The following is a 22197-nucleotide window of genomic DNA, read 5'->3' on the forward strand; positions in this document are numbered from 1 at the left end:
GGATTTCAACCCAGACATATGTGCCCAATCACTTTACTCTATACTGCCTCTCAATAATCATCGTAGCAATAATAAAAAAAAGGTAGTAAGTCTCAGGGTCACCAGGAGTAGCGGCAACCACCATCTTGGCGTTCAGGGCTCAGTGCTAAGACTGTCCCACTCCCCGCTCATCTATTCAACAAATGCACACCGAGCATCTACTGTGTGCCAGGTAACCTCTATTTCAGGTGCGGAAACTGAGGCTCAAGAAGCTTCTCCCAGACTATCATGCTAAGTGAAATAAGACAATCCCAAAACCCAAAGGCCGAATGTTCTCTCTGATGTGCGGATGCTAACTCACAATAAGGGGAGGGGGAGGGAAGAACAGAGGTTCACTGGATCAGACAAAGGGGGACGAAGGGAAGGGGGGATGGGGATGGGAAAGGTAGTGGAATGAATGGGAGGTAACTGTCCTGTGTTCACAGATGAATACGCGACCAGTGACTTCGCCACAAGAACGGGAAGTTCTACTCCATGTATGTACGATATGTCAAAATGCACTCTACAGTCGTGTATATCTAAAAAGAACAAATTTTAAAAACAGAATTTTAAAAAGAATTGGGGGCGCACTGCCCCCGCAACCTCCCCAGCAGGACCACCTGTGGAGGGCACTCGGCACTCAACCGCCCGACTGCACTTGCTCAGAACACCGCATCCGCACCGCCCGCCGCCAGAGCGTCACTAAGCACCGGTTGGGGCGGGGCCAAGTCCTCGAGCAGCCCTCGCCGCGGCCGTTGGGAGCTCCTCCCCTTTGCGCGTGCGCGTTGCGCGTCTCGTCGTCCCGCTCGGCTCCGGCGTCGGGGCGCGGTTGGCAGCGTCCGAGAGGAGCGCGCGCGCTTGCGCTGGCGTCGGGCTCGCGCACGCGCACCTGCGCCGGCGTCGAGCTCGCGCACGCGCACGGCGGTGGCGGCGGTGGCGGCGGTTCCTGCCGGGGGGCTCAGAGCGGCGGACAGCTTTGAGGGGAGCTGCGGCTCTGAGGGAGTCGGCGGCGGCGGCGGCGGCTTGGCGCTCGTGGCTCTCTGTCCAGCTTGCTTCAAGGCGGGCGATTCCGTCCGAACCGGGCGCGCGGGGGCGGCGGCAGCGGCGGCAACCCGAAGCCTGCGGCCTAGGCCTCAGCGCGGCAGCGGGCTCAAGTACGCCGCTCAGCCGGCCTGAGGGCCCTACCCGGCGGCACCATGAGCGTGGAGGCGTACGGGCCCAGCTCGCAGACGCTCACCTTCCTGGACACAGAGGAGGCTGAGCTGCTTGGCGCCGACACGCAGGGCTCCGAGTTCGAGTTCACCGACTTCACCCTCCCCAGCCAGACGCAGACGCCCCCCGGTGGCCCCGGCGGCCCCGGAGGAGGCGGCGCGGGAGGCCCGGGCGGCGCGGGCGCGGGCGCTGCGGCCGGACAGCTCGACGCGCAGGTGAGGGCACATGGCGGCGCCGGAAGCCCGGGTCGGGCGTCGGCGTCCGGGACCTGCCTCAGCTCCCCCACTCCCGCCGGACCCGACCTGACCCGCCCCGGGTCCCCAGCTCTGGCCGGGCCGGCCTGACGTGCCTGGTGTCGCTCACACCGGCCAGGGCTGGAGTAACCTGCCCCGCGTCCCCCGCTTCGGCTGGATCCCAGCTGACGCGCCCCCGTTTCTTCCACTGCAGCCGGACCAGGGCTGACCTGCCGTGGGTCCCTCGCCCGCCTGTTCAGTGATCTGCCTCAGGTCCCTCCGAACGGCTGCGTCTGGTTCTTGCTCAGATCAGCTCTTAGGTGACCTGCCCTTAGTCCCCTTCCGGGTGCGTCTAGGATGACCTGTCCTAGGTCTGCCCCTGGCATAACCCAAGTTCCTTGCGCTGGGACCGTGGCCTGCGCAAGCCAGGTCGGGAGGGTTCTTCGCGGGCCTCCGTCTGGCAGGACCAGCCTCCAGGTCCTGGTATCTGTGGTCGCAGCGGTCTCAGAAGACCGCCCCCGCCGCATTTCCCGCCGGGCCATTCAGGCACACTAAGCTGCCCGCGTTTAAATTTCCCGGGGTTCAGGGACCCTGGCTAGCGGAGGGTCGAGGCTCCCGGAACAGAGACAGACTTTGTGACTCGCGTGGAAGAACCACACACTCGCTGACTCTTGAGATTATTCAAGAGGCCGGTTGCGTTTTGTTTTTCCTCCTTGCATTGCTTGTTGCTGAAACTGACCTGTTACATAACTCCACAGCCCTGCCTTGGAAAAGTTTGGGTTTGAGTTTTGTTTCTCCAGTGGGCAGTGAGAGCGGTTTTTACATAAAGAAGTGTGCCACGTCGGAAATTCATTTTTAACGAAGTGGAAGTTGAACGAAGTCTTCTTAGGTGTTTTAAATTAGGATTTAGATTGTGAAAATATCAAGTGTGCACTTCCTGGGCCTGGGGACCTGCTTGGGATTTGCGGGGGGGGGGGGGGGGGGCGGGGGGGTGATTGGTGTCTTGGGCCGGGGTCCTGAGAATGTGGTACCACCCTCTGGATCTCAGATTGCCTTCACCCACTGCTTGCTTTGTGCCTGGCACCTCCCTCAGGTTTATTTTCCTGAATTCTTCACCAGGGAGGAGCTACAAAGCTCAGCTTGTCACAGGTGTCCCTGGGCACATCCTTGTACTCCAGGTTTGGGGGAACCACCCAATCAGCTGGAGTGAGCTCAGACTGTTCTTGGGTGGGGTGGGGGGGGCCTATGTGCTAACGATTGAGTCACCCTTGTGGGTAGACCACCCACTTGGGAGTTCTTTTAGTCCCCTAATAAGAGGCTAAAACATTTGACTCATTCTAACCCCAGATTCCTTAAAATAGAAAGCTTGCTGGCTTGGGGCATCAGGAAGAGCAGGTATGCATGTGTAGATTTTTTTTTTTTCTTTTTCAGTTTTGTTTACATTTAGTGAAGGGAGGTAGGGAGAGGGAAGAGTGTGCATGGAGAAGTGAGCTGAGCTGGGTAAATCCCACCTCCTTGTAGTTTCCCTCCTTTGTGGATCTCTGCTTTCTCAGCTGTAAAATCAGGGGGTGGTAGTTTTATTTTTATTCCTTTTACATATAAGGGCATCTGGATCCATGTGTAAATTGGCCAGACAGTTGTCTCTGTAAATTGTGTCCATGTGTCAAGAAGGCTGAGGATAAAGATCTCTTGGTCCAGCAGCAAACAGTGGTGGGGCAGCTGGGGTCGGGGTGCACAGAGGGGGTAGTCATTTTATTAGGAATTCTTATAACTGTAGCTAACATAAAACAACAAACCTGCAACAGCTTTGAGTTCTGCCCTCTGTTGGCAGTCAGTCATGGGGCGTGTCCTCTTTGATTTGAAGTGATCGGTTCACTTTCCTGCACTGGAATACTGAACTATACAAAATCAGACCATTAAAATGCTCCATCAGAGGTAAACATTGCAGTTGAGCTCATTGGAGTTCTGAAGACATCAATGAGTACGTCTTTCCTTACTTTTAATTAAACTTGATGACCCACCCACCTATAACGTTACTTTGCATTCATATTTTTTTTTTTTGCGGTGCTGGGGATTGAACCCAGGGCCTTCGCAGGCACTCTACCAACTGAGCTATATTCCCGGCCCTTGGATTCATATTTAATGAAGGGGAGTACCTTCCATCTGTTTGTATCACTGGAGGACCTTAATTCTGGGGCAGGAAAATCTAAATATAATTGTAAAGCAAGAGAAAGTTGATTGTCCCCTGTGCCAGTTTGGTGGCATCAGCTGCCTAAAACATTTGGGAAGATTTTCTTTATTTGTCCTCATGAGGTGACTGTGTAACCACCCGTTCACCAGGGGCCACCAGAAGACTCAGCTTCTGATTTTTTTTCTTACTGGATGAGTGGCTGTCAACTGTCAAGGGCAGGCACTTTTGTGACATAGCTGTGTTGGAACAGAGTTCATATACTCTACAATTCACCTGTTGTACATTTACAGTTCAGTGAATTTTAGCATATTCAAAGCTGTGCAACCATCACCCAAATCCATTTTAGAACATTTTATCATCCCCAAAAGAAATTTGTGTCTCATCCCTTAGTTCCACAATCCTCCCTTCCCTAATCCCAGGCAACCATTTATTTTTAACTTTCTGTCCCTGTAGATTTGCCTTTTCTGGACATTTCATATTAATGGGATCATAAAATATGTGGTGTTTTATATCTGGCTTCATGTTTTTTCTTTTTGCTTGGTGTTGAGGCTAGAGCCCAGGGCCTCTAGCATACCAAGGCAAGTACCCTACTGCTGTGTTATAGCCCCTGCCTTGTATCTCGCTTCTTTGACTTGGTATAATGTTTTCAAAGTTCGTTCATATTATGGCATAAATTAATGCTTCATTTATTCATTCCATATTATGACTGAGTGATATTCCATTGTATGGATAGACCACATTTTGTTTACCCGCTTGTCTGTTGATGACTCTTGAGACTGTCTACCTTCGGCTATTATGGATAGTTCTGCTGTGAATGTGGGTGTACTACAAGTTTCTGTGTGGATGCATTTTTGGCGAGATCACTGGTCCTATGGTACTTCTGCATCTAACCTTTTGAGGAGTCACACTGCTTGCCTCTGTGCTGCTACTCTTGATGGCAGATCTGCTTGTGCCATTTTTGCAAAGTGGATTTTACCTTAAATTCTCCATAAAGTTGCAGTATGCGTCCTAGTCAGGGGTGGAGAGCAGCAGCAGGGGTAACTCCTGTTGAAATGGGAGCTTGTTCAAATAACATTTGTTTTGATGGTTGTCAAAGCCCCTGAGATCCAGGGATGAAGAGTGCTCACAATTCTGCCAAACATCCAGAAGATAAAGGGACAGTTTTCTTCTTTGAGTATCCGATCCTTTCCTGGGCCCTTCCCCCACTGAAGGTAATTCCTGAAGTTGTTTGCATGATAGCTGGGGTAACAAACTTTTTGGTCTGCACAGTTGGAATATTTCCTCTCAACTGTGGGTGATATCAGGTTTCCTCCAAACAGTGGATTTACAGTAAAAATGTAAGAGTTGGAAACACTACCCAGTAATAAAGAGGAATGAACTACTGATGCACCTGACAACATGATGCATCTCGGAATAATCACTCTTGAGTGGAAGAAGCGGTCAGACAAGGGTATACGCTTGGGATTTCACTCATGTGAAATTCTGGAAAGTACCATCTAACCTACAGTGATAGCAAACCAGTGGTGGGGAGGATGGAAAGAGGGTAGGGTAGGGACAGGGAATGGCAAAGGGCACTAGGAGACTTGGGGTGATAGCTGTGTTCATTATGTTGATTGTAGTGACAGTTTTGTGTTTACATATGTTGGTATATGTCAGTTTCTAAAATTATACACTTTCAACATGCCATTTATTGTGTGTCAGTTTTACCTTAGTGGGACTGTTAAAAGAAAAATCCCATAGAGATACCAGTGTGTGCCTTTTCTAGTGTTCAAGTGGCTGCACTTCTGGCGGGACAGTTCCCCACTCACCTCCCTGTGATCCAGCAGAGAAATGAAGGTGTCTGTCCACATAGGGTGGTTGGAATTTGATAGCAGCACCTTTTTTCGTGGAGAGGTCCTAAGTGGAAAAAGTCCCAAATGACCATCAACAGGTGAAGAGATAAAGTATGTACAGTCAGCTGGGGACAAGGCCTGCCTGTTGGCTTGGCTGACTTTTCTTCACTTTAAATCTCCTGGAGGGCTGGGGAGATAGCTCAGTTGGTAGAGTACTTGCCTCGCATGCACAGGGCCCTGTGTTCAATCCCCAGCACCACAAAAAAAAAAAGAAAAGAAAAGAAAAGAAAAAATCTCCTGGAAATATTAAGTTTGTGGGAAGGTGCATTCCTTTCAGAGAGGACCACAGTGTTTTGGAGCATGTGCTCCAGGTAACCCTGAAGGTACTGCTTGAGACGTGGGGAACTCGTTCCCTCATCCTCACGTTAGGCCTGTGGCAGGTGCTCCCTTTTTACTCACAGCTTCAGCCATCATCCCATACTCAGATTTTACTTTTAAGTGCAAGAACCACTTATATTTAAAAAATACACCATCTTTCTTCATTGCATGAGGGACATCATCTAGCAAAAGCTCCCAGCTGGCTTGTGGTCCAATAGAACTCGCTTTCCTTCCCACCTGCTAAGCTCTTCACTTGCATTTCCTCTCTAGTTCTAGTCTTGAGGGCATAAAATAGGGTTTCCTTTTCCTCTTCACATGGCAGAAGACTTAGGATAAAAGTTGCCTCATGTTCACAACTGTGTTCCTAACTACCTTCAGAGTTCCTGGATGGCTGTCTGGATCTGTCCCCAAGGTCAGTAAATAGACCCTTTTCTGCCTGCTGATCCCATAGTCTATGATCATTCCCCATAGTCCTAGGTTTCTTAAGAGTTGTGTATTTAAATGCACAGGTGACTTTGTCCCTTGGGGCTTTGCAAACTCTCAGTTATAGTTGTGATTCACTGGGCTATGAGAGCGTGGGAGACAAGGTGCTGCTCACCTGGAGAGGCTCTGCAGGTGCTTGGTCAAATACTTAGGACTTTCCCAAGAGAGGGAGCCAACAGTGCAGTTAGTGGGAATGTGTGAAACAACTCCTTTTTTCTTCCAATTAATTTCTTCCTCCACATTTAGGATGATTAGGGGAGAAGTTAATGCTATGCCATAATCTACAGAGTTGTGCAACCATCACGAAGTTGCTCACCGACTGATTTCACTCCACCTTCCTTCCCCTCTGTTTTGTCCTGCTGGTCCTTGTAGCCGCGCTTCCACAGCTCCAGTGTCTGTGCATGGTTTCATGGTCTGACTGCCTTATCAGATCTGTGCTCGCTGGTCATTGGTCACATGTGAGGGAGATGTGCCCACCTGAGGGGCGGGGACCTGCCTCTGAGACCTTGCACATCTGTTCATGTTTACTTTCATACTCTCCATCCAGCTGCCAGGCCAACCTCTCCCTTCTGACCCTGGACTCCAGCCCCCTGCTGAGCTTGGAAGGCTAAGGGCAATGACACCAGCTGATAGAGAATAAGATCTTGGCCAACTGCTATTTCTTTGTTAGAAAACTGCATGTGCTGCCCTGCTCAGGGAGTGAGCTTTGAAACTGAGAAGGCCCTAGAACAGGAGTGGTCTGCTCTGAAGGCAGGTGTGCAGTGGTCCTGGAGTTGTTCAGAAGGTGAACTCACCATGTGGGGAGGTGGGCATGGAGTGTGCATGGGGCTTGGCATGGAGGACAGTTGGGTGTGGAGCTCGCAGGGGTACAAGGCTGGTGTGCTGGGTTGAGGGAGTTAGATGGTATCCTAAGCCTCAAGCTGCTGAGGGAGACACGAACGAAACTGGGGGCCTGGGAAAGGACTGTGGCAAAGAGGTCAGGCAGTTTGGCCAGCCTCACAAACATGGGGGAGCTGGAAGGGTAGCTGAGACAGAAGAGGCTGCTCAGTCAGGGCTGTGTACACAAGTTATACGTATACACGTGTGAACACGTATACATGAGTGAATGTGCGTGGGGGAGGGGGCTTACCAGGGCACCAGACGTCCCTTCTCGGTGCATGTGCTCAGCATTAGGGTCATCTCTGTGAGAGGCTACCGACTAGAGCAGACCTGAGCTCCTGTTCACAGTTACTTCTGGGCTGCTGTCTCCCCTTTGGCAGAGGAGACCCTGAGAGGGCTCCCCAGGGCAGAGAGTACGGAGGCAGCAGGGGCCATATTCAGATCAGTGGTTTAAGCCAGGGGAAGTTTGTGGTTGTTACCGTGGTGGAATGCTCTCATTTTGTTGGGACTGTCGAGACTGGCAGAGAAGGGCCATGATGTGTGATTGTGCTCTGTAGAGCCCAGAGCCAAGAGGCTGTTCTGGCCAGGGAAGCCAGGTGATGACTCTGGGCCAGTTCCCAGTGCTGTCTGCAGCTCTGCTCTCATATAGTTCACAGCCTTGAATTTTTTTGTGTGGGTAGGGGGTTGGGGGGTGGTTACTGGGGATTAAACCCAGGGCACTTTACCACTGAACTACTTCTTCAGCCCCCCCCCCCTTTTTTTTTAAACTGGGGGATTGAACTCAGGGGCACTCCACCATGAGCCACATCCCCAGCCCTGTTTTGTATTTTATTTAGAGACAGGGTCTCACTGAGTTGCTTAGTGCCTTGCTTTTTACTGAGGCTGGCTTTGAACTCTTGATCCTCCTGCCTCAGCCTCCTGAGTTGTTGGGATTACACTTGTGTGCACAGCACCTATCTGCAGCCCTTTTTATTTATTTATTTTTTATTTTGAGACAGGTTTCTTTTAAGTTGCTTAGGGTTTTGGTAAATTGCTGAGGCTGACTTTGAACTTGCAATCTTCCTGCCTCAACCTCCTGAGTACCTGGGATTACAGAAGTATGCCACTGCTCCTGGCTGCCTTAAACTCTTGTTGAGCAGAGAGCTTTCTTTTGAGAGCAACATTTGGCTTCCTTCCATAGGTAGGGGACTACTGGATCCTAGGATCCCATGACTAACAACAGGTCCTTGTGTCTTTGTGTATGTGTTGGTCAAATAGCAGCTTGGGAACTGGATGTCTGAGCTGAGCTTTTCAGGATCCCTTTGACTGTTGCCAGGCCAGCATGTCATCATTCAGGTGATTTGGGTTGACTGCTAGGCTCTGGGTAGCCCTTGCCCTGACCCCAGGTAGCATTCCTCTCAAGAATCAGCAGCTTAGGGGCACAGGAGTTGGGCCACAGCAACCCAGGGAGGTGGCTCCTGGTCCTGGGTAGAGGCCAGGGCATTGGGGTTTAGTTGTACTTAACCTTCTAGCAGTTGTTGCCCGCTTTTGAGCACTGGATTCACAGAGTCTGCTGCCTTATTCTCCATATAAAAACACTGAAGACCCATATTCTAATGTAGGAGAGAGGATGAAAGTTCAGCTTATGTACCTTTTCCATCTAACAGTTGGGAAGATTTTCTTCTCCCTCTTTTTTTCACTGAAGTTCCAAGTGTCTTTGCACCCTTACTTCTAAGGTCAAGCCATTTGAATTAGCAATACTCAACTCTTTTGACCTATAATGTTTAAGATGCATATCTGGAAGTAGAAAAGGGCATCTTGCCTTCATAGCTGCACTGCTGTTGTCAGACAAACAGCATCAACAGTGTGTTTTTCAGGATCATCTAATACGTGGGGCTTCCCATTCTCCACCATCCACTTCTTCCCTTGGATTCTGTGGAGGTCCAGTCTTGAGATGATCTCTGTTCTAGGTTCCACTCTCCAAAGCAGCCCCTCTGCCTTCTTTTCATGCTACTGAACTGAGGTCCAGTCTGAGTCATCCTGTGACGTGTCCACCTTCTAGACTGGGTCTCCTCATTATACCCTAGCTTCTCCCCAGAGGTGAGGTGGGATTTATCTCAGACAGTGGCTGATCCCAGTTCTAGGCAGGCAGAGTTAAGGTGATCTGGAGATACTTTAGTCACTGCTGGCCATATGGAGGGCCCTGTGAATCAGGGTAGGCTCCAGAATCCTGTGTAGTTCAAGGATCCTTGTGCCTCATAGGTGCCCAATGGTAAGGGAGAGGAGGGAGGGGCTTCTTTTTTTGTCAAGAAGGAACATGGAAAGCCGGACTCAGGAACCACCACTTGTTGGGCAGTACTATGTGAAGTCACCCTCTTTGTAGATCAGAAATGGCCAAATTCCAGTGTATTTGTGTGGTTCAGACTAATAAATTAAAGGAGGCTAAAGACATATCATGGATCATATCCATTGTTAACTGAGTCTTGGATTTAAAAAAAATGACATGATCAGGACATTGGGAAATGCAACTGTGTATCAAGACCACAATGTCACAAGCACAGTAAATTGCCCCTGCTCACAGGAAGGGCCACAGTCTGGCTCCATACTCGGTGGTATGCTAATAGCAGGGACAGAAACTGGCCCCACCAAGTCTCCTGGTGGTGTCAGAAGACGTGCATGGGAGGAGTCCTGTAGACCAAGACCTTGAAGAACTTCAAGCCAGCCATGCTACGTTGAGGGGCAGAAAGTGCAAAGGGCCTGGGCGCTGGTAAGTGCAGAGACTAAGCAGCATGAGGTGTGGAGTAAAAGTCTGGTTTGAGAGTTTATACTAGTACATTATGGTGTAATTTATTGATTTCTGAGCTTTTTCTCTGTGGGAATGACATGATTTTTGTGATGCTGCAGTGAACAGTGTGAGTTTATTTTTTCGGGGGTAGGTAGTGGAGATTAAACCCAGGGGCACTTTACTGCTGAGCTATATCCCTGGCTCTTCCCTCTCACCCTAATTTTTTTGAGACAGGATCCCACTAAGTTGATGAGACTGGCCTGGAACTTGGAATCCTCCTGTCTCAGCCTCCTGACAGGCATGCACCACTACGGGAACTGTCTGAGTTCTGTAGCATCTTAAAGTAACTGACTCTGGGTAGAAAAGTTCCTGCAGGCCATCATTAGCATAACAGCTCTTAGGTAAACTTTGAATGTGGACTTAGTTGTGACTGGGTTCACATGTGGAGCAGAACTAAAGAACTTAGGGACCCTAGTCCTGGGGTTGTTGTATGGGGCCAGGTAGCTGGAACTTCTAGAGTATGCCTTTAGATACTGTATCTGGAGCAGAGATGAAAATGGGGACTGCTTTCTGGGCTTCTTGGCCAGTCACATGGTGCCTGGAGGGTGGGGAGTGAGGCGGGCTGCAGGGAGGTCCTGAGTCTCCCTAGTAGTATGAGGGCTTGACACATTCAGAGGCTTTCAGTTCACAGACTGGCAGGGCAGTGATCCTCTTTCTCACCCATTGTGTCACCTGCCTGTGCTCCAGGCACTTTTTGCCTATGCATCTCTTTTAACTCAATGATAGTTTCTAGAGCCAAATATATTTTTGAAATTAATGTTTAGCTGAACTTGTCAGAACGAGGGAGAAACTAACAATAGCTATAGAAATCAGCTTGTGTTGTCACCAGATCATTGCTAGGCAGCAACACGGGCACACACATGCACAGGAAGAACACACCTTTAATCCCTAACCTGGCTGGCTGGAGGGGTTGCTGGCCTTAGGGAATCTGGACTCTTCCCTGCAGCCCCCAGTCTTTCATGTGGGATGAGGGAGCATCCACCTTACCTTGTATTCATAATGCATCCCTGTTGCATTGTCTCCTGAGGGTTCCTGGAAGGGACTTTGGTTTCCTGTTCCTTTTTGTGCTTGGGGGTAATTGTAGGGTAGCTAGAAATGGGCTTACCACACTCTGCTCAGGCTCCTGTCTCTGTGTCCTCCTGCGGAGAGGAGGGAAGTGCTGTGTGCTGCAGGAATGGGCAGGACAAGGGTGCCCAGGAGGTGTTTTTTGCATCACTCCACATGCAGGAACATACAGATCCACAGGTCACTATGGATATTCCTTTTTTGTTGCTGTCATTATTGTTTTTATTTTTTTTAGTTGTAGATGAACATGATACCTTTATATATTTTTAAGTGCTGCTGAGGATTAAACCCAGTTTCTCACACATGCTAAAAAGTGCTGTACCACTGAGCCACCACCACAGCCCTAGGATGTTTCTTTGTATGTAAAGATTTTTGAAACGTGTCCTCAGAGGAAGGGCATTTGCCTAACATGCATGAAGTCCTGGGTTCCATCCCCAGTATTATAAAATACAAACCACTTGTGGAACCTGGTTGGGGATTTTAGGACCTGGTCTGGACTAAAATTCAGTGGACTTTATTTTTCCTCCCTCCCTCCCTCTTTCTTTCTTTCTTTTTTTTTTTTTTTTGACTCTACTGAGGATGGAACCCAGGGTCTCACACATGCTAGCCAAGTTCTCTATTGCTGAACTATATCCCCAGCCCTTTTTATTTTATTTTGAGGCAGAATCTCCCCAGGTCACCCAGGCTAACATCAAATTCACAATCATCCTGTCTCAGCCTTCCAAGAAGCTGGGATTACAGGTGTGTGCCACCACATTTGGCTTGCAAATATTTTCTTGAAGGACTAGATGGTAAGTATTCTAGGCTTTGGGAGACAAGGAGCAACATTGGGGCTGTTACTAGATATTTAATCCAACCATTTGAAAATGTGAATACCACACTGAATTTTTGTGGCCGGGCAGCCACAGGCTGGTGCCCATTCTAGACTGTGCTTTCAACCCTCTCTCTGCAGCATGTTTCATAACACCTCCTTCCCTGCCCTGAGGCAAGGCCTGGCTCCAGCACTTGCCAGCCCACACTTCAGAAAGCAGGCCCATGGGTGCCCAGGCACAGCCACACTGATAGACCCTTCTGATCATACTAAGTGGCAGGAGCATCTTTACGTGGAGAAGGTATGACCAACTATCCAAATTTCAAACAAGGGGCTGCAGCTGTAGCTCAGTGGTAGAGCACTTGCCTACTATGTGTGAGGCATTGGGTTCGATCCTCAGCACCACATAAACATTAATAAATAAAAGTATTGTGCCCATCTACAACTAGAAAAATTTTTTTTCAAACAAAACGCAATGGCAAAAAAGCAAATAACACAGTTTAAAAATGGGTGAGGGAGCTGAGCCTGATTGTGCATACCTGTGATCTCAGCAACGCAAGGGACTGAGGTAGGATGACCGCAAATTCTGGCCAATTTAGCCAATGCCCTATCTCAAAACTAAAAATGAGAAAGACTGGGGATGTAGCTCAGTGGTAGAGCACGCCTGGGTTCACGCCCCAGTACTAGGAGGAAGAAGGACTTCTCTCTAAAATAGATAATGATGGTGAGCAAGCACACAAACAGACACTCAGCATCTCTGTTAGGGAAGTACAAGTCAGAACAACAGTGAGATACCATATCACCCCATCTGGATGCCTGTAAGTGAGCATGTGAAGAAATGGGAAACCTTGTACACTGTTGGTGAGAATGTAGATTGATGCAAGTGTTGTAGAAAATAGTATAATGGTTCCTCAAAACATCAAACCTGGAATTACCATGTGATCCAGTCCTTCCACTGTGTATATTCAAAAGAATAATTCAGAATACGTGGAATGGAATTACTGGATTATATAAAGTATTTTTCCAAACAGCAAAGTATGCAGTTTATCCAGTGGTTGCCTTTCTCAAAAAGAGTATTTAAGTGACCACAGACAGTGAGATGATTTTGCAGTTTGTGCCCAACACTTTACATACAGGTATTCCTAAAAAAAAAAAAAAAAAAAATCCAGATGCACCTTGGCAATGTCCAGAATGTCCCCTGGGGGATCCCTGCCTCCATGAAAACCTCTGTCTTTAGTTCTTATAAATGACTGGTGAGTAGTAGTGGACAGGCTGGGTGCCTGTTTGGGCCCTGCATGGCCTGTGCCTCCACAGCCTTGGGTTTGGGTTTTGACAGATTCATACATTTCTGAGGTGGAAATACTGGGGGAGGGGGTGTGACTGGAGGGAGGGAACTTGGGGAGGTACTGAATGAGGCCCCTTCTTCACTCAGCTGTCTTGTTCCCTGCTGGAGGAGGCATCCAGGGATAGGGGGTGTCTGCTCCCATCTTAGAGATCAGAAACCTGGCCACCTGCCCTGAAGATTCCAGTCAGTCTTCCCTAGCCCAGAATTTGGTACCACCATTGTTTTCCATCTCTACAATGAGACTCCTGTTGTCTCATCTAGCCTTGCGTGGGGTTAAGTGGCCTGGGAGATTGATGGCAGGGATTGTTGATCTGTGGTTTGAGGTGGTGGTTCCTGGGGGCCACATTAGGAGCTCTTGCTTCGCTCTGCCAGCGGAGTCAGTGTGTTGTCAAATGGTGTGACCTCAGTGCCCATGTCCTGCGCAGTTCATGGATTAGTTACTTAAAATCGTCCTCTGTTGTCCTTTGCTACTATAATGAATAAAAGTATAAAGTTATATCCTGGATGAAAAGGATTCTATTAGCATTCCCTTTCTGCTCCACATCAAAACCTCTTTGTGGGAAAAGGAAGGTGGCAGTGGGTGTAGTTGAAGTTTTTCTGCATCTCCTGGCATGACAACCAGCATTCCTCTTGCTCGAAGAGCCTTTTCTGTGATGGGACTCTGGGCCTTCTGGTCTCACATTGTGTACCTGTTCCCAGGGTGGGCCAGATTGAGTTTGTAAATGTCATCTTGCTTCTTGTGACCTTCAGTGATGGGAACCAAGTGTCAGCCTCCTGGTTGTAGTGCCATGGGCATGGCTCTGTGGCCAGGCAGGGGTCAGACTGAGTGTGCAGTGAAGTGAGTAGGGAGGATGCACCAGAACCATCTTTTGTTGGGTGGGTTTGACAGGGAAGAATAACATGTGGAAAACCGACCGGTTCAGCACAACCATACTCTCAGCAGAGAGCAAACCACCTCCTGAAGAGTCACTGTGACTGCTTATTTTGGGAGAGGGCATGGGCCTGGGCCAAGTCCTGGCATCTGTGGCCTCCCTTAGGTGACACTGCCATTCTGCTGTAGGTTGGACCTGAGGGCATCCTGCAGAATGGGGCTGTGGACGACAGTGTGGCTAAGACCAGCCAGCTTTTGGCCGAGTTGAACTTTGAAGAAGATGAAGAAGATACCTATTACACAAAGGACCTCCCCATCCATGCCTGCAGGTGGGCGCTGGCACTGGGACTTGGTGGGCGGGAGGTGCCTCCATTTGGGGCCTGGGATGTTCACCTCCCAGGCATGGGAGCCCTTGTACTGTGATTGTGGCCTGCAGCACTGTTAATGTTGTCCTTGGGAGTAAGGAAGTTGCTCATAAGTTCCTTTAAAAGTTCTGCCTCCCTGAAGTTCATGATTCCAGGAAAATTGGAAGTGAATTTTCAGTGGATAGACCTGTATGCTGACCAAATTTGGAATTCTTATCTCGGGTAGGGCCATACCTTATATTTGGACTTATCTTGCTTTTTGTTTAACGTGAGGGAATTGAGACCATAAGAGAGAAAATAATTTTTGTGTACTACACCTGGCCAGTCAGTTCACACGTGGCCCTGGGCCAGGTTCAACCTGCCTGGCCCTGGGCCACACTGCCCATCAGCAAGTGATCTGTGCCCACTGCTGTAGCCTTTTTGGTTGCATGCAGGTCAGCTTTCTTGAACAGAGGGTGGCTCTTATCTCCACTTAGTGACTTACACTTTATTTTGGCTGTTATAATTCACAAAATTTTTATGAACATAGTGTTACTGCTGTGTACAGTGATGCTGGAAAATTGTCCTGCAAGTAGCAGGGGAGTAAGCTGCACAGTCCTCTCACCCTTCCTGCTGTTTCCATGGTGTGAGATGGGTGTTCCTCTCCTGCTCTTTCAGTAGCAGGAGAGGTGAGGATAAGGGAAAGAGCTTCCTAGCCTGAATGCATTCTATTTTGAAATTGACTCTTGGCTTTGTACAGAAGCAGAACTCTGTGGAGAGCCAGTGTTCTGGGGGTTTTTTGTTGGTGTTTTGTTTTTTTGATACTGAGGATCTGGGGGTTGAACCCACTTAATTACTGAGCCACATCCCCAAGCGCCCCCCCCCCCCCATTTTTAAATTTTGAAACAGGGTCTTGTTACGTGGCTGAGGCTGGCCTTGAACTTGTGATCCTCCTGCCTCAGCCTGCCAAGTCACTAGGATTACAGTCGTGTGCCACCACATCCAGCAAGAGCCAGTGTTTGGGATATGTTGATTTTCAGAAAACCCAAGCCAGGGTAGAGTAGAGGGCTGGATCCTTCTAAGTGCCCCACACTTGAGTTTCCATCTGTGGCCAGGCGCAGGAAGGCCTTCCACCTCAGGGTTGGTGCCCAGTTCCCTGGGAGCACAGTGCCCTCTGCCGGGGCCTGGAGCTCACTGCCCACAGTGTTGCACTAATTGGGATGGGATTCCTGAAACTTCAGGATAAAGGGGAGGGTCTAGAATGGCCTTGGGTATGTCACTTTCTCCTCACCTGGAAGGGGCTCTGCAGCTTGTCTGGGTGGCCCCTTCCCCCATCCCAGAGTGGCCAAGGCTCACCTGGTTCTTCCCTGTGTTACCAGCTTTGGGAAGCCAACAATTAACCTGCATGACTTTCTTACTGGGCTGGCTTTGAATATGTGCTTAATGAAAAACTTAAAAATGTTGTAAGAGGAAGGAATTTTACATTCTGCCAAATTAAAACCAGAGAGTACCCTTCCAGCTTTAACTATTGATGTTTGGACTTTTTTAGTTACTGTGGAATACACGATCCTGCTTGCGTGGTTTACTGTAATACCAGCAAGAAGTGGTTCTGTAACGGCCGCGGAAATACTTCTGGCAGGTAGATAATCAAACCGTGCATGTGTCTTTAATCAGTGATGTGCTCAGATTTGTGTGTAAATTATGGAAATGTTGAAGCGAAGCGCAATATAAAATCACACTAACAAATCTGGTTTTTTCCCTCCTCTGTGACTGGTTTAACTTGAAACAGATGGTAGTGTGTGAATGCCTTAATGTATTTACCCTTGATTTATTCTTTGTGGTTCTTTTTATTATGCAAGTAGGGTTGGCTTAATTCTCATTCCCAGTTTTTATTTCTCTTTTTCTGCAAGATGAGCCGCTGGCACGCCTGTTGGTCTTCCTTATTGGGAGGCTGTTCCCAGGGCGGTCTTGGGCATCCAGAGGAGCCGGTTCCTGAGAAGGCTCATTCTGGCCCTGGCTCATCTGAGCAGTCCTGAGGCTAATTCGGGCCAGATCCTGAATCATCGGATTAAATCAAGTTCACTTGACCGTCAGTGCTGAGCTTCCCTTCCTGCTGTTGATCAGCAGCAGCTGTGACTGGGTCCCTTGTTTTGTGTTTGGGATAAGACGAGCATCCTCCTGGTGCCGAGTTTCAGGAGTGTCTTAAGATCTTATCCATGCTCTGGGCCTCCTTGCTGGTGGGGTGGCAGCCCAGGGCTCGCTCCACTGCTGCCAAGAAATGGAGCAAAGACCTGGGGAGGCAGTGCTCCCGGAGCCAGCTAGGCGGCGGGGTCTTTTTCTGAGTATCCCATTGTGGAGGAAGTGGTCAAAGCTCGTAGGTAAGCGCATTTGCAGAGTCCTCAGACTTCTCATGTCAGCAGCAGGGACGTGGACAGAAAGGACAGATCTCCTGTTCTCACTGAGTTAGTGACTCACAACGTGGTGTTCTGAGTATGGCGAGGGAGGGTCTTCAGATTAACCAAGACATTCATGTTCCATATTCAGAGTATTGTGAATAATTCAAGTGTTGCTTTGTTGGCATGAATTCCTCTCATGCAGGAAAAGCAATTAAATAAAACTTTTCTTAGCTGGCAACCCCTGCTTCCAGTCAGCACAGCCAAGAACAGGGAAGCAAGCAAGGGCCTCTAAGGAAAAAAACAAGCCAACCACCATTGCATGTTCTGTGCGAGTCCTGGCCAGGAGTAATGGGGTAGCCACTTGGTTTCAGGGAACTTTGAATGCCATTGGGTGAAGCAGGCATAGGAAAGGCCACCGGACATCCCTGCTTCTGGTTCATTGTCCAGTGGTTGCTGCTCCAGGGAGGAGTCGGGACTTCTGGGATGCCAAGAGTGCATGAAGTTGGTAGGATAACCTCAAGGGCTTGGTGGCAGCCAGAGAGGGTAAGAAGTTGGCATTTGAGTTAAAGCGTGTGATGGAGTGGGGAAAGTAGGGCAGGGTTCCAGAGAGAGCACCTAGCAAGGAAGCCGTGGAGGCTGGCTGGCATGCCCAGCCCGTATAACCTGCCTGTGACAGGCAGCAGGAAGGCTCAGAGCAGTGCACTGGCACACTGGGGGCCTCCTGCAGTTAGATGAGGCCAGCGTGTCTCCGTATGTGGCTCACTTGGCGTGGAGCCCAGTGGAGCACAGGCCCTGTTTAGGTGAGCTGGGAGGGCTATCCTGAGCCCCACTCAGGTTTTGGGGTTTTTTGTGTGTGTTTTGTTTAAACTATACTCTAACTTCTAATATGTTCAGTTATCACATTTCCTGACTTGCAACAAATTTAGGGGCCATTGCTCCTGGAAGTAGTGATAGGGACTACAAGAAGCGACTTTTGGCAGAAGACAGAAGTGAGGCTAGAGCAGTGGCACCTCCTGGAGGCCCATCCTCTGTCCTGACAGTAGCCTCTGCCCCAGCATTGGTTAGGTTAGGCCTGAGGAGTTGGGTGGAAGAACGCAGGAACTATGTGAAATGTGTTATGGAAGTTTTCCTTAAAAGTGGTTGAAGTCGGAGATGATTTTTGTGCTCAGTGGGAGCCAGATCAGGGGAGGGCTGCTCCCAGGGGACACCAGATGGATGAGGTGTGACCGCCTCTGCTAATGGACCGTGAACGGTACCGGAACTTTTAGCAGGGGCCTGAAAATTGGAAGTGGTGAAAAGTCAAACTTTGGGTGTTAACTGTTTATCATTTCCTGGTTTCAGCCACATTGTAAATCACCTCGTGAGGGCAAAATGCAAAGAGGTGACTCTGCACAAGGACGGGCCCCTGGGGGAGACGGTCCTGGAGTGTTACAACTGCGGTTGTCGCAATGTCTTCCTCCTCGGCTTCATTCCCGCCAAGGCTGACTCAGTTGTCGTGCTGCTGTGCAGGTGAGGGGCCACTGTGGTTGGCCCTCCACCACAGCCAGGGTTCTGACCCAATGGTACTGTGCTTTAGAAAATTTTTTTTTTTTTTCTGACTGGCAGAGTATGAGAATTCTGGGGGGCTGGGGCTGGTTAGAGAATTGGGAATGTTGAGTAACTCTTTTGGGGTGTGTGCTGGTTAAATCATAAAAACAATTCTGTGAAAACAAAGTCTGTTCTGAGTTTTAAGAGTTCAGAGCTCAAGTGCACAGGGAGATGCAATTTATTACTAACAATTTAAAGGTAATGTGATCACGTAGTAGACAGCAGGGAAGTGCCTCTTTAGGTGAAAGGTCATCCCTGGGGGGTGTTGATCTTAAAGGTGGGCTCTTCTCTCTCCCCCCACCCCCCGGGGGCTTCTGCAGGCAACCCTGTGCAAGCCAGAGCAGCCTCAAGGACATCAACTGGGACAGCTCGCAGTGGCAACCCTTGATCCAGGACCGATGCTTCCTTTCCTGGCTGGTCAAGATCCCCTCTGAACAGGAACAGCTGCGGGCCCGGCAGATCACCGCCCAGCAGATCAACAAGCTAGAAGAACTTTGGAAGGTGAGCGCCTGAATGTAAAGCTAACCCTCTGACCTGCACTACCAGCTTCTGGTTGGACAGGAGGGTGGAAGAAGTGTCTTCACAAATAGCCTGACCAAATGAGGCCACCTGAGATTCTAGATGGAATTGAGCTACAGTGGCCTGGGGGCACCTGCAGGCCACAGGGGTTAACCCCTGTACGTTCCTGTTGGGCAACTCACAATGTTTAGGACCACTTCTCATCAGCAGGTTTCCCTGACTTGCTTGACCCAGGAGAGCCTAGCTCTGGGAGGGGAAGCTCTGACTGTTGGAATTTGTTTTCTTGCTGCCTGTGATTGAGGCCAGTGAGTCCCCATGTGTGTCTGGCTTAGTGTGAAGCAGAGTGCAGCCCAGGCACCGTTTAGGCAAGTTTTTGGTGGGGGATGGGAAGAAGTTTGGGGACCAACCTCGGCAGACTTACCAGTCTTGAGCAGTCAGGAAGACTGTGGATGCTACTTAAAACCAAGGGAGCAGCTGTAGGGAGGAGGTCAGCCAAGGTTAGCACAGGAGGATGTAAAGGGGAGAAGCTAGATAATAGGGTTCCTGCTATGACTGCAGACTCATGGTACACACCACCCCTTGTTTCTCCAAGGAGACCCTTCTTTTGTTCTGGCTGTTTAGGACTTTGTGATAAAGTTATTTCTAACTGGGTTAGAAATTTTAATTCAACACCCATTCAACCAGAAACCTTAAATAGGGACATTTTCGTAAGGTTCTATGGATAGAACCCAAGGCCTCACACAGGCTAGGCAAGAGCTTTACCTCTGAGCTACATCCCCAGCCCTCATTAGTTCTTATTTTGAGAAGTCACGCTAAATTACCAAGACTGGTGATTCTTATGCCTTGGCTTCCCTAGTGCACCCAGCAGTAGGATCCTATTTTTTTCAATCATTGTCTAGCACAGCACCTTTCCCTTTCAGTTTTCAGATTGCTGAAGTACTTCATTGTTCTCAGATACCATTCTGTCTATCAGTGCAGAGCTCCCCAAGAGCTCCTGGGAAAGAGCCGCAGGACCACATTGGGTCAGCTCAGAGGCAGCAGGATATGGGAGACAGGCCTCTCCTGCTGTGGACCACAGAGAGAAACCAGTGGGCTTCACGCAGGCTGAAAGAGGCCTTTGATGCTGGGTATTCTTGGAGAAGGCAGCCAGATCCAAAAGACCCCTTTATTGTAGTCCTATGTCAGGCTGTGCACCTGGAGCTCTGTAGCATATTCACGAGGGGGGTTAGAAGTGGCAGCTGAGGCACAGGCACATTACAAGCTGGCAGGGGATAGCAGCATGGAGTTCTTGCTACCAGGACTCTCCTTGCTCCTTGTGGTGTGGGCACCACTCACTACCTGAAGTGAACTTTGGTCACCTCTCTACCTGAAGTCTTCATGGACCCATTCCGAGGAGTGGGACTTGTGCTCTGTTCCTTGGGTGCCTTCCGAACTCTTGCTTATTTGCATGTGGGTGGAAATGGGGCAAGCAGTTGCTCTTCTCATCCTGTAGGAAAACCCTTCAGCCACCTTGGAGGACCTGGAGAAGCCTGGAGTGGATGAGGAGCCGCAGCATGTCCTCCTGCGGTACGAAGATGCTTACCAGTACCAGAACATCTTTGGCCCCCTGGTCAAGCTGGAGGCTGACTATGATAAGAAACTGAAAGAGTCACAGGTGATGTGGTGTGTGCAAGGGCTCGAGGTCTCTGATTCTCCTTTAACAAAGTATCTCTCCTAAGGTGGGGAGGGTGCTTTCCTCTCTAGGCTGCAGAGCTGGACAGAAATGCAGATCCCGGTCACATGCGAGTGATGAAGAACTAGTGCCCCAGTCATCGGAGTGAACACCAACCTCAGTGTTTTGTTTTAATATCCAACAAAAATCCCTTGCAGTCTGGTTTACAGCTTTGCTTACAGCTACAAGAGTTAGACCTTATGCCAGGTCACTACAAAGAACGTGCCCGCAAAATGGGAACCCCACTGCATGGCAGTCAACCTCTCTTCTCTCCCTCCTGCAGCCAATTCTCACAGCCCACGGTCCAGGAAGAAGCCTCTTCTGGAGTGAACGTTGTGTTAGGGCCCTCCTGTTGCTTGCTGCAGTCTGCCGATGGGTCACCTTATTATATGGGTTCTGGGGCTTCCTGATTGCTTCTCTCCCAGACGTGCTTTTGATGGAGTTTCAGGCTGTGGGTGTCACTTTGCACCCAGAAGCTACAGTGTGCAGCCACTGGCACAACCTTTCTGGAGGTTCACATCCTCAGGGCAAGCCAGACACATGGTGTCCAGGCCCATGTCTGTGTGCAGGCTAACCGGGCTTTTATTTTCCATGTGTTCAGACTCAAGATAACATCACGGTCAGGTGGGACCTGGGCCTTAACAAGAAGAGAATCGCCTACTTCACTTTGCCCAAGACTGACTCTGGTAATGAGGATTTAGTCATAATTTGGTTAAGAGGTGATTTTAAGTTTTAAAATATTTGTGACCATAAGTAGCATAAAATTCCTAGTTTCACCCTTGTAAAGTGTCCCTTGATTTGAACTCTTCATGGTGGAAGCCACGACATATGTTAAAAACGCTAACTCTCTTGCTGTCTCTTTCACCGCAAGACATGCGACTCATGCAGGGGGATGAGATATGTCTGCGGTACAAAGGGGACCTTGCGCCCCTTTGGAAAGGGATCGGCCACGTCATCAAGGTCCCCGATAGTATCCTTCATGTACTGAGGGCTGGGCCGTTTTGGCTGGGAAAAGATGGTTGTGGGGTCATGGGTTTAACGGGCACAGCTGTGCAGAATGGTAGGAACTGGTTGGTAGAACTCTGTTGCCCTTAGGAAAGCCACAGTCCCTTAACCTTGGCTGGGTAGGGTGGATGCAGCTGCTTCCCTTCTGCTCAAGTAGGGCATCCACAGTGGTGTCACCACATGTGCCTTGGCCAAAAGCTGGCCCCTCCCCACCTGTTCATGGGTGTGTGTGTGTGTGTGTGTGTGTGTGTGTGAAAAAGAGAGAGAGAGAGAGAGAGAACACACACAGCATGTGCACAACCTGCGCCAGCAAGTGATCATGGGCTCTCAGTGGGAAGTATCTTGGGTTCACAGCAAACGTCGTGAGTGAGAACTCTGATCTCTCTGTGTGTTGGCTCTGCATGTTTTCAGCATGTGGTACAGAGCGGGGTTCTCCTAAGTAACCAAATAAGTGTTAAAGACCAACAGCTGAGGTTCCCTAGGAGGGGGAAAC

General features: G+C 49.5%; 1 protein-coding gene across 2 annotated transcripts in view; it reads left to right on the forward strand.

The window, feature by feature from the left end:
* Window positions 1-927: 927 nt before the first annotated feature.
* The window catches only part of UPF1 (UPF1 RNA helicase and ATPase), a 36856-nt gene continuing 15586 nt past the window's right edge, over window positions 928-22197 (forward strand). Inside the window, exons 1-8 of one of the 2 annotated variants that reach the window (XM_079116698.1) lie at window positions 928-1445; window positions 14332-14471; window positions 16036-16125; window positions 18224-18391; window positions 18790-18970; window positions 20481-20642; window positions 21301-21418; window positions 21571-21669. In XM_079116698.1, coding sequence (XP_078972824.1) covers window positions 1215-1445; window positions 14332-14471; window positions 16036-16125; window positions 18224-18391; window positions 18790-18970; window positions 20481-20642; window positions 21301-21418; window positions 21571-21669 — 1189 coding nt within the window. In that variant the 5' untranslated portion in view covers window positions 928-1214. The remainder of the gene's footprint in view (window positions 1446-14331; window positions 14472-16035; window positions 16126-18223; window positions 18392-18789; window positions 18971-20480; window positions 20643-21300; window positions 21419-21570; window positions 21670-22197) is intronic. The other variant, XM_079116699.1, reaches the window with a different exon arrangement.

Source organism: Sciurus vulgaris, assembly GCF_902686455.1.
Source record: "Sciurus vulgaris genome assembly, chromosome: 16".
Lineage (NCBI taxonomy): Eukaryota > Metazoa > Chordata > Mammalia > Rodentia > Sciuridae > Sciurus > Sciurus vulgaris.